Here is a 12,938-nt window from a genome sequence, read left to right on the forward strand (position 1 = left end):
GCTCCTTCATTATCCGTTCCAGATCCTCTGTCACACTCTTTTTCTTTTTGTTCAAATCCCCGAAAGTTTCCTAGCTCCATATTTTAAAAGCTTCCTTCAACCTTTTGAGTTTTTTCATAACTTTTCTGATGGGCACATCCTCAAGGCATTCTTCCCAGCTCTGTTTCACGACCTCTTTGAGACTCTCGTGCTTTATCTAGTGTTTTTTTTAACCTGAAAGGAATATTATGAGGCTTAGGAATAGCGGTGAACCATCCTATAATAGGGGAGTGACCAAAAAATCTCCATTGTAGGATCTTGCTTCTCCATCCTGTGGCTGCATCTATCCATTTCTGATTAACCAAAATGCGATCAATTTTCTGTACCATTCTTCTATCTCCGTGTCTTTTGTTTGACCATGAAAACTTGAAGCCGAGACTTGTAGTATCCATAAGAGCATTCCCATTTATTAAGTCAACAAACTCATTTACTGCCGTCTGACAAGGAAGCCTTCCCCCTTTTCTTTCTACAATCGAAGAAACAACATTAAAATCCCCTGCCACTGCCCAAGCTTCTGCATTCAAACCCAGCTGCGACAATTCTTCCCATAGTGCTCTTCTTTGCACATAAGGTGATCTGGCATGAACCAGAGATATAAGTAGATCACCAGTTTTAATAGTAATTTGCTGATGTGACAGATCAACAAGATTTATTACCATTCCCTTCCTCCAAAAAACCCATATATTCCCAATTCTATTAGGAATATTATTATGTATAAAGTCCTCATTGAACCCCAACCTGCAAAGAAACTCAGGCGTCCTAGAAGGCGGAGAAATGAGAGGTTCAGCCAAACATATAATGTCTGGTTTATGACTAGCTATGACATCTTTCAGGTAAGTGATTGATTTTTCCTTTTTCACTCCCCTGATGTTCCAATAGCTTATATTCATTGTTGAGTTATGGAGGCGAGTCTGGCCCTTGTAGATGGAGGTGAGAAATCCTGCTCCATCCACTTGGACTTTGTTTCCTTTTTCTTTTGTGTCCTCCATGCTCCTTCTTTCTCAGCTCTCTCGGTCTCTTCTGCCTCCTCAGCCATGTCTGCCCAACAGGTCGATGCCAATAGCGAGTCCGCTTCATTAAGAGCTCTGAGAGTATTTATGGGTGACTTGAAAGCTGCGATGGGGTCGTTCGCATCTGCAACTACCAGTTGTAAGTAGTGGGAATCATCATATAAGCTTCTCCCACAGCCAGTGTGCGCACTTTCATGAAGAGTGCCACCGACTTGGTCTTCTAATCCATCTGATACAATAACTTGATCCTCAGTATTCACTGCCACTATTGACTTTCTTGCCCTCTCCACTGATCCAAGAGTTATAGGAGTTTGATTAAGACTATTGACAGCATCCACTGTTTCCCCTACCTCAATACTAGTTGTGTTCTGAGTGATCTCTTCCAGTTCCGAAATTGAGTCCTGAAAGATATCCCCTGGTTCTGTTGCGAAAGCCTCTATCAAATTCCTAAGAGCATCCTTAGTGCCACTCACTCCTGCATTCAGGACTTGAGTATTGTTATTCTTCTTCCTTCTATTTCTTTTATTTTTTTTCCTCTGCCATGCCTGTTGATCAATCACTGTTGCTTCATTGCCTATATTACTCTCAGGCAATTGGTCATTTGGCTTAGATTTAGTGTTCCTGCCTGTGGTTTCTCCGTCTCTTATCCTTCTCATCACCATACATTCATCCATGATATGACCTACTACTTTGCAGTGAGGACAGAATTTTGGCAATTTATCCACTTCCACCTCCTGGAAAAAAGATTTGCCTTCCCCCTCCTCCACTAAGATTTTTCCAGGGATAGGCTTGGCAAGATCGATTTCCACCAAAACTAAAGCAAAGAAGCCGAAGTCTCGGTTTAAAGTATGCTTGTCAACACCTACTGGATTCCCAAGACCCCTTGCTATGGACATCAAAATTTCATAGTCCCAGTATTGTTGTCCAAGCTTTGGAAATTTCACCCAAACTGCTGCTGTAGAAGTTCGGTGTACTACTGGATCAAAATCAGGCGTCCATTTCGAAAGTCGAAGAATTTGGTTGCCAAACTTCCAGGGGCCTCCACCCCAGATATTTCTCCAGTCTTTTTCACAAGTTAGGCGTATCATGAAAAACCCCCTGCCCAAAGGAACGATTTTCCAATCCCCTTTCAGTTCCCATTTCTCCTGGGCTATTTTTTTCACTTCCTCTAGCTTTATCCTCTGGAACTCTAACCTTCCTATCAAGCAGAATTTACAGTAAAGCAATCCTCTTTCAACTACTTTTTGCAGCAGTCTAATAGAAGGGATGTTCCCTTTCATCTCTGGGACTAGAAGATCAGCTACATTTAGTTGTTGGGGTTGAGCACCTCTAACTTTGTCTGGAAATGAAGCTTTGGAAGCCCCGATCCCATCTTTCATTCTATCTGGAGTTTCATGTACATTACTGGGTCCTGTCGCACCAGTCAAAGAGGATGGATTCTCCAAAGCATAAAGATCCATGCTTGTTTGTTTTCCTCTCTAAACTCACACTGTCAACAATGAAGGATTTTACTAGAAAAGGAAAAAAACAAGAAGCTAAAAACAGATAAGAAAACCTTACCTAATATTTCTAACTATTCTAGGAAAAAAAAGAAGGCACTGGATCACTAGAGTAGTTTAAGTTATGTCACACCCAGACCCCCCTAAGAGTGACCCCATTAGTGAAAACTAGACTAAAAGCACTGAAATATGATGGTCTCCATACTTGAAAGATTGAGGTTACTTAATTAGAACCATGCTTGCACGGAAATCCTCCCTCATATATCTTTCTTGTAACCTGGTTGTTGGTTTATGTACACGCATTCCTAGCTGTACTGCTACGTTAGCAACAGTTTAGGCCTACGTTATTCAACTCTAATGCTTAAAGATAATCATAAAATTCAAGTAATAATAAGTTTATTCTATTAATTAGATCTAATTTTATGCTTGCATGAGATTAAGGTCTGGTTCTACTAAAGAATTTGAACATACTTATCGTAGAAGAAAATACGGTAAGCATTTGTGTAAATTCTCACCTCCACAAAGTTCTTCATCTATTAATCCAAATCAACAAGATTCCTTGTCACCATTCCTTTCATTCGTTATGGCTGACAAAAATCCACCAGCTGATAAGCCCTTTCCGGACTTCTATACAGCATTATAGGAAGGACCTTCTTCCTGCATCAAACTCGAGGATATTGTCGGTGATTTTCGAATTCCACCCAATGTTTTTAGTTTGTTACCTGTTTATCATTGTTTGGATAATGAAAAATCGTACAATCACCTCCGTAGGCTTCAGCAAGTGGCCACAACATTTCACCATCCAGCCGTCTCTAAGGAACAACTCTTGCTTCGGCTGTTTCCATTCACTTTAGCGGATAAAACATTAGTTTGGCTAGCAGGACAACAGCCACAATCTATAGAAGCATGGAATAAACTTGTCCAAGCTTTCATGCTATAATTTTACACTCAAAAGAAAACTACTGAAATGCTTCAAAAAATCCAATTCTTTCGTCAAAATCCTTATGAATCCTTTATAGAAGCATGGAATTGATTTACAGATCTTCTTTTGGAATGTCCTCATCATCAGCTTGACACCGTTGTCCTTGTCCGTTCATTCTTTAATGGCCTATCAGATCATCAAAAAGAAACTCTTGACATAATGAACGGCGGTTGCTTCATGGACAAAGGAGCTACTGAAGCATATACTTTTCTTGAAAAACAAGCGAAAAGAGGTACACATTGGGGTAACACTGATTCTTGTAGGTCATCTAAGGATACTGTTACAAAAGCTACATCTATTTTTGAGCTAAAAATTGATCCCGAATTAAAAAATCTGATAGAATTCCTCACTAAAAAAGTAGATGCTCTTGCAGTTCAAGTAAACGATCAACTCCCACAACAGATCATGAAGGTTAACACCGCCCCCATGTGTTCTTTGTCTTAGTCCTGACCATCCTGATGTGTATTGTCCCTTGTTATATGCCCTCCCCCCTACTCAACCAACGGAAGAGGCATCTACATTCAACATTCCTAATGCACCTTGGAGACAACATCCGAATTTCGCTTGGCACCCGAATAACCAACAGATGGCTCCTCCAGGTTTCGCCAATCCACCTGTTCAACCGCCCAACAACTTTATTCCATACCACCAAGGAAATAATCAGCAATACCAATAAAGTCAAAATCCGTTTCAAAGTAATTCCAATGCTAACTATCAAAACAACTGCATCCTTGTTCTAGCCAATCCAAATTCTAGCTATAATCAACCACTTCTCAACAATAATCGTGAACTCGTCCCTGTTGCACAACCTATGCCTCTCGCTACCGATAAGACAAACAAGACTTTCTTCACTTACATGAACCAACAATCCCAAATCCTAACGTCTATCCAACAATCACTTCAACAATTTGTGCAAGAAAAGAGTCAGAAAGGCGTGTTTCCCGACCAAGCAGTTCCAAATCGTAAACCAGCAAACACTGCCTGTGAAGTCACCAATGCACCTAGTACAAATGCTCCAAACCAAGGTGAGGTGAATGCAATAACTACTCTTCATTCTGGCAAAACTATTGGCAATCAAATCCGTATGCCAGATGATCAAACAAAAGTAACCGAAGATTCTAATGAATCTGCTCCCAATATTGAACCAATAGTGGAAACACCGAATTTATCAAAGTCGCCAACTCAAAAATTGGGAAACGAGCGAGCGGATCCTTATGCTAAATTCCGCCCTAAGGCACCATTTCCTACCCGTTTGGCAAAGAATAAACTTGATGAAAATTTTGATGAAATTCAAGAAATTTTTAAGAATTTGACAATCAACTTACCATTTCTCGATGCCCTAAGACAATTGCCAAAACATACAAAATATCTTAAAGATATGTGCACCACAAAAAGAAGAACAAATGTTGCTCAACAAGAATTCCTTACCGAACCCAATAGTCTACACTGACCATGCGACGCTTCGTTACCTATTAGTGAAAAAAGATGCAAAACAGAGATTGATTCGTTAGATCCTCCTCTTGCAAGGGTTTACTCTATAAATTAGAGATAAAAAAGGTTGCAAGAATGTGGTTGCAGACCATTTATCATGACTCATCAATGATGTCGATAATTATGCCGAACCCATCTGTGATTCATTCCCAGATGAACACTTGTATTCCTTTTTTTCATCTCCTTGGTACGCTGATATAGTGAACTACCTATTTACCGAGGAAGTCACTTCATCTTGGACTCGTACGGACAGGAAAAAGTCCTTATCCACAGTGAAATTTTATTTCTGGGATGATCCCTACCTCTTCAAGTATTGTTCTGACCAACTATTACGTCGTTGCATTCCAGACTGGGAACACAATGGCGTGTTATCCTTCTGCCATGAACAATCTTGTGGTGGTCATTTCAGTGGTAAGAAAACTGTGACCAAGGTTCTATAATGTGGATTTTATTGGCCAACACTATTTAAAGATGCACACGAGCATTGCAAAGCATGCACCCACTGCTAGCATCTAGGACGCATTACTCAACGCAATATGATGCCCTTAAATCCAATTTTAATTGTCGAAATTTTTGATGTGTGGGGCATCGACTTCATTGGTCCCTTTCCAAATTCTCATGGTTTTCTCTACATACTAGTAGCTGTTGACTATGTGTCAAAATGGATGGAGGCAATGGCATGTCGTGCTAATGATCACAAAACTATCGTTTTGTTCGTAAAGGAACATATTTTCTCTCGATTTGGTGTTCCCAAAGCTATCATTAGTGATGGGGGACAATATTTTTGTAATAAAAGTTTTGAATTGTTAGTAAAGAAATATGGAGTCACTCACAAGGTGGCAACTCCGTATCATCCTCAGACCAGTGGCCAAGTTGAAGTCTCAAATAAAGAAATTAAGTCTATTTTAGAGAAAACAGTTAATCCATATAGGAAAGACTGGTCTCTTCGACTATCTGATGCCTTGTGGGCATATAGAACGACTTTTAAGACACATATAGGCATGTCCTCTTACCGCCTCATTTTTGGAAAACCTTGTCATCTGCCGGTTAAACTTGATCATCATGCTCTATGGGCCATTAAAAGCCTAAATTATAATACCAATACGACATGTGAGAAGCGAAAATTGCAGTTAAATGAGCTTGAGGAGATTCGAAGTGATACCTATGATCTTTTGAAATCCTATAAAGCCAACATGAAAAGAGTGCATAAAAAAGCACATATTAAGAAAAGATTTCAAAATTGGTCAAAAAGTTTTGTTGTACAACTCGAGATTACATATTTTTCCAAGAAAATTAAAAACTCGATGGTCTGGTCCTTTAACTGTCTCTGCTGTCACCCCTTATGGGGCTATATCTTTGAAAAATTTAAACGATGATAGTAAATTTCAAGTAAATGGCCAACGCCTTAAACATTATCATGAGTTGTGCTCTCCCGATGTCGAAAAGACTCTTCTCAAAGATCCAGTCTACAAAGACTAAAAGATTCGCTGGTGTACTTCCTTCCAGGTGTTTAAAACAGGGAAAGTACGCCATTATGGTAGTCGGGCCCTTTTCTATTTTCTTCTCTCAAATCTCCTAGAGTGTGTGGTTGCAAGCGCTGAAACTTGAGTCCACAAAAACTCTATTTCAGAAGTGAGTATAAATGTTTTCTGATAATCGAGCAAACGTACTTTCTGGTAAACAATGGGTACCAAAAATTTCACCTCCTTCCTTCTCTTCCCTTTTCTATTCTCTTCCTTGCGAACTCGAACTCATCATTTGGTGTAAATCTCACCCATCTCGAATAGGTAATGGTCGTAGTACTTTTGCTCGAAAGCGACGTGCACGAAGGATGGGGTGGTGTATGAATTGTCAAACACCTTTCTATCAAGGTCTTGAATTACTCTCTGATATGAGCCGGTATAAGGTATATTTTTGTTGACACCAGCTCAGCAGGATAAACTTCATCGATGGCCAGTTGCTCCTACAGGTTGGGATTCGTCTTGAGGATCTGACGTTAAAAAACTCACATTCGTCTTGAGGATCTGACGTTAAAAGACTCACCTTCGTCTTGGTGATCTGACGTTAAAAGACTCAACATGTATATACTCGTGTCTTTTATTTTCACCTTTGCACTAAGCATTGTGCACAAAGAGAGTCATGTTGTGCAACATCGGATGTTCCCTAGTTCGCATGTGCAATGGATTTCACCAAGCCAAACCCTAGCAGCTTTCTATTCGATTGCAGTTCGGGGCTGTTTGAGGCTATGCCATATGTACTAAGGGTAATATTATTATTAGACCATTGCACATTGGTCAGGGATGGTACCGTCCTGAACCTTAAGCCCCCAAAACATAAAGGTTAAGCCACAGTCTGGCTGGATTTGGTTCACTCCAGAGCCGACATGACAGTTTCCTGATTTTATTGTAATGGTTTTCTTCTTGAAGTCCGGTGTTGTTGACACGTTCATTGATAAAATGTAAAACGATAGTTTTACCCACGCATAAGCAATGTAAAACATTTTAACTTAATATTATCAAAGTTCTCTACTCTCGATGCTATAGCAATATAGTTGGAATAGAAAATTTGTTCCACTCCTAGTTCTTTAGAATTTACGTTAACTAAGATTATCAGTCCTATCAAAGTCGATGAGAGTAACAATGGAAATTATACTAATCAAGATGCGATAATTCAACTTCGGAAATACTAAATTGACAATATGATAATGAATTAGGGGGATTTGATTCCACCTTAATTCAACTTAATTAACTAGCGAGGAATTGTCATAATCCGAATTGTAATGCTTCTGCATAACAATTGGGTGTTTCTAATCCCTAATTGTTCATGGTAATCTCTACCAACTAACAACTAGCATGTGAAGCAATCAAACTCATTCTCATGGTGAACTAATTACTTTCTAGAATGGAATAGAATATTACGAACTATTCTACGCTAACAACAATCAAGTTTTTATCAAGGCTTCTTCAAACCCCTCTAATGGAGGTTTTAGTCTTGAATCATTAAACTATCATTTATATATAAACAATAACAAGACATGATAAAAGAATATAAATTTACTTATTTGATTTAAAATGAAAGTCTAATCGTGCAAGATTGAATTAAAACTAGTAATGATTATTAACTAAATCTATGAATTAAAGCTAAAATGGTTTAATGAAATGAAACTAGAATTATCAATAGCTAACTAACTTTATTGATCTAATTAATAATAACAATAAACTGATTCAAAACTGAATTCAAAATAAGGTAATAAAACTAATTAATGGAGTCTAAAACTAATTTATTTTCTAATCTAGGTCTAGTTCTAAATAATATTCATTCTTTGTTCTAACTAATCTATTGGAATCGAAAACTAATTCTATGAAGTAAAAAACTAGATCTAAAGCAAGTTATTGGATAATTGCTAAGTAAAAAAAACTACAAGCTTAAGAGCTAAGTCTTGTGTCTTCAAATTGAGGAGACAAAAGCCATGTTTTGGGCCGAAAAATCGAGCCCAAAATCTAATTTCTTCAATCCACAAAGGGGTTCTCAATTGAATTTGACTTCAATAACTTTTTCATCCACTTCTACTCCTCTGATTGGGTCAAGGATTAGACCATTAGAAATCTCATTCCGAGCTGGTCGTTTTGACATATGGTAGGCCCAATTCCGTGGTCTGAGTCCAAAGATATAGCTTCTGGAAGTTCTGCTGACTTTTGTGCATTATTTCTGCCCGCGTTGACTTTGACTTTTTAGCTTTGACCGGGCTTTAAATGGGCTTTTTCTCCTTGGATCTTGGCCTTTAATAAAAAAAAACTTCTTAACAACAAACCCTTGCTCCATTATCTCTCAAAAAGGGCATATTTCTGCACATATTCGACTTCAATGCCTGAAATACATAAAAACACGATAACAGTACTAACTCTTACTTATTAATCACATAATTGGTCAAAAAGCAATATTGTTAAAGGGTTAAAACTACAGTTTTGGGCTCTTATCAAACCACCCCCAAACAGCATTTTGCTTGTCCTCAAGCAATTATGAGAAATTAGAATAAGTGACAAAAAATAGAGTTCTAACTAATCTCGTTTCGCCGAGTGCGATTGCATTGACCATATGCAACAAGGCCTTAAACCACTAGGAATTCCCTAATGGACGAGTTATAGCCTCGTGAGAGTTTTCCAGTGAAGGTACTCACAAACTTCATATATACTATAAGGACTAAGAAATAAAACTATTATTTCCTTATTTATGTCTCAATTATCTATACATCTCACTAGCAATGAATACAGAATAATCAAGTTGAAACCTAAGCTAATATATGCATAATAATCAATCATCTACGAATAAACATATATACAATGAGTAATACTATGAAATGCACTAACAAGTCCGTTTCTTAAACTTTGGAATAGCGTCCTTAAGTAGGTCCTCACATAAATGTCAAGACAAAAACACTCTGATTTTTCTGCTCAAGTTTCGCTACTCCAGTGTGCAGTGGGCACACTTTACCTTACAATCTCAATGACACACAAGGAAGCCGAAGTCGATCAAACACATCTGCCACTTACTATCACACTAACCTATTCCTAATTAAGCTAGAGGTCTTATTTAAGTGTTGCGGGGATTAGGTGATGGTTTAAGAATGAAGGAAATAGATATTCAAAAAGAACTAGTCTGAGATAATAGTCTTCATATTATGTAACTAGAGAAAACCTTGTTCTTTACTTTTTCTTCTACACTTTGTTTCCATCCTTAGCCATTTTTGTATAGGACGTATTCATGACACGTGGGGTTATAGGTGGCAAGTGGGTCGTATGCCGAATAGCGAAGAAGAAACCTAGTGTAATGGATCGCGTCCGCGATAATACAACTGCCGAGAGCTACCCTATAACGGCAGAGAAGGAATGGGAACGACGGATCAAGCCCGCAGAACAGAGATATATCGCGGAACCTAGTAAGGCATAAGATTCAGTGAAGTATCGGGGGCCTAAATGGAGGTGGATTAAGGAAAAAGGTAGGAGGAGCACAGTAGCCAGACATGATACCTAGAGAGACGGTTGGACAAGGGGCAGACGTGGGACACGGAAAAGATCATGGAGAGCGGTAAGAGAAGATGGAGCGGTTGGAGAAAGAGAGCGGTTATGGGATATATAGAGAACACCAAAGAAAGAGAAAAAGGGAGGAAAAAAGAGAGAGAAACGGAGAGAAACTGTGATCTCAGTGGTTGTAAAATTTGATCATACATTTTTGGCGCCGTCTGTGGGGAACTTGTAGGAGAAAATGGCCACTATAGCAAAAAGAGGTGTAGGAAGACCTAAGAAAGGAGCAGTTAGAGAAGACGTTGAGGAAGTTGAAAGCGCTGGGTTGGAAGGGGTAGGAGTGGAAGAATTATCAGATGTGGCGGCTGACGCCACCAGACCTTTGCAGGAAGAGGTAGTTAGGCTGAGAAATGAAAATGACGAGTTGAAGAAGGACAGGGAGACTACCCGGGGGGAAACAGAGCTGGGGGATCCTAGAGGCAGTGAAGTAGAGGGGGAGAATGTGGAGTACCCGCCACCGGACGTCGAACCAACGGCGGGTATCACTTTGGAGGTAGTTCAGGCCATGATCGAGAAAGATAGGGAAGTGAACCGTGTGGCAGAAAAAGTGAACCAGAGTGCGGCTCAGAAAGAGGTAGCGAGCCTCAGTAAAAATCCGTTGGCAGATTCAATATGGAATTCCGAAGTACCTAAGAGGTTCTCCCAGCCCAAATTTGAATGGTACGATGGGAAAGGAGACCCAACTGATCATTTGCACCATTTTCTGCAGCAAATGCCGTTATGGCAGGAGAGTAAGTATGATGGGCTCCGCTATATGATGTTCCCGGCCAGCCTTAAGGGAGGCGCCTCGGACTGGTATTACAGGCTGGCTTCGCGGAGCATCAAAGTGTTTGAAGAATTGGAGCGCGCATTTATCGACCACTTCATTCACCAGAAGAGAAGGGTGGTCGATACCGCGGCTTTATTCAATATTAAACAAAGGTCCGCAGAATCATTAAGGGAGTTTCTATATAGGTTCAAGGAAGAGACGCTAAGAGTGGAAAATTTGGAGGAGCATACGGCGGTCATAGCTTTCCAGCACGGATTGAGATCAGGAACGAGGGTCCATGAGTCGGTTTCTAAAATCGAAATTACTACTTTGCACGCACTATACCCGAAAGTAGAAAAATACATACGATATGAGGATATAATGCAGAGAACGGCAAAGGAACAGAAGAAATCGGGAAAGGCAGTGCAAGAGGTTGAGAGAGAAGATCGAAAGGGTAAAAGAAAGATAGAGGACAAGGAGAGGGGATCTTACAAAGGAGAGAGCCGAGGTCCGAAGAGGACAGGAGACCGGGGTAGAAGGGAAATACGAGAAAGGAAGTCGTACCGTGAGTTAGAACAGACGCCTCTTAGCAGACCTTTAGAGGAAATCTTGCCTCTAATCAAGGGGAACCAGTATTATGAGGGGCCGCTAAGTATCCCAAGGGAGATAGAAGGGAAACCATTTTGCGAGTATCATCAAGTCAGAAACCATGCTACAAATGAGTGTTACGCCTTGAAATGGCTAGTAGAAAGGATGATAGAAAAGGGAATGCTCAGAGAGTTTGTTGCAGAAGTTCACCAGGCTAAGAGAGTGCCAGCCCCGGCTAGAATCTTGGGTACCATCAATGTCATTTTCAGTGGAGAGATGCTGGGTAGGAATACACACAGGGATAAGATGAGAAGGGCAGCAAGTCTACGACAGGTGTGTGAGGTGGTGAGCATACCGCGGTTAGTCAATGGCGCCGCGATGATAGACGGGAGCATAATGTTCACCCCGAAGGATTTAGAGTCGGTAATTTCGCCGCATGAGGATGCCTTGGTAATTACCATAGCGATGGGAAATTACCTGGTTCGAAGGGTGTTGATAGACTGCGGCAGTTCAGTCGATTTGTTGTTCAAAGGGGCCATGGAGGAGATGAACATCGACAGAAACCAGTTGAAGGCTCCGCAAACCAATCTGTATGGGTTCAACGGTAGCATGACAGAGCCCGTTAGGGAGTTAACGCTCCCTGTGACAGCAGGACCAGCGACTGTATTCACTAGGTTCATGGTGGTGGACACTGGTTCGCAATATAATGCGATTTTAGGGAGGAAATGGATTCATGAAATGAAGGCCATTCCATCGACGTATTACCAGGTGATCCGCTTTCCCACGAAGGGGGGAACATATGAAATCAAGGGGGATCAAGTGGCCGCACAGAGTATACAGCAGGTAACTGCGAAGAATTTGGTCCGCAGAACCGAAGGAGTGGGGTCGTCTCATGAACAAGGAGTGGCGTAGCAATTACAGGAAGCGGCAGAGACAATCAGATCAGAGCCGCCATTGGGTCCGAAAACGTTGGATGCGGTTGAAGTAGTTAACCTGGGGGTAGGAGACGATGAGAAATTTACATCTGTAGGAACCGACTTGCAAGGAGAATGGAAAAATAAACTCGTGCAGTTCTTAATTGAAAATTCAGACGTGTTTGCGTGGGTGATAGAGGATATAACGGGTTTGGATCCAGAGTTTGCATGTCATCATCTGCACATGAATGAGGGTGCTAAGCCAGTTCGCCAAAAGATGAGAGGCATACGTCCGAAGTACGCGGACGCAATTCGTGAGGAGGTTATTCGACTGAAAGGGGCGGGGATAATAAGGGAGGTAGAATACACGAAATGGTTGTCCAACGTGGTCGCGGTTACGAAAAAGAATGGCAAAATCAGAATGTGTGTGGACTTTACGGACGTGAACAAGGAGTGTCCGAAAGATTGTTACCCTATGCCGCAGGTGGATGAACTAGTGGATCAAACGGCCGGATTCAAGGTGTTCTCTTTCATGGACGCCTCCATGGGATACAATCAGATCGCCATGTACGGCCCGGATCAGGAA

General features: G+C 40.7%; 1 protein-coding gene across 1 annotated transcript; it reads left to right on the forward strand.

The window, feature by feature from the left end:
* Positions 1–10,283: 10,283 nt before the first annotated feature.
* Positions 10,284–12,350, forward strand: LOC147487922 (uncharacterized). The gene has a single exon (XM_086574202.1). The coding sequence runs from the start codon at positions 10,284–10,286 to the stop codon at positions 12,348–12,350; it is 2,067 nt and encodes a 688-aa protein (XP_086430328.1).
* The last annotated feature ends 588 nt before the right edge of the window (positions 12,351–12,938 follow it).

Source organism: Coptis chinensis, chromosome 7 (assembly GCF_015680905.1).
Source record: "Coptis chinensis isolate HL-2020 chromosome 7, ASM1568090v1, whole genome shotgun sequence".
NCBI lineage: Eukaryota > Viridiplantae > Streptophyta > Magnoliopsida > Ranunculales > Ranunculaceae > Coptis > Coptis chinensis.

Bases quoted from the DNA above. Each gene is read 5' to 3' on its own strand.
- LOC147487922 (XM_086574202.1), top strand. From the start codon at position 10,284: ATGGCCACTATAGCAAAAAGAGGTGTAGGAAGACCTAAGAAAGGAGCA.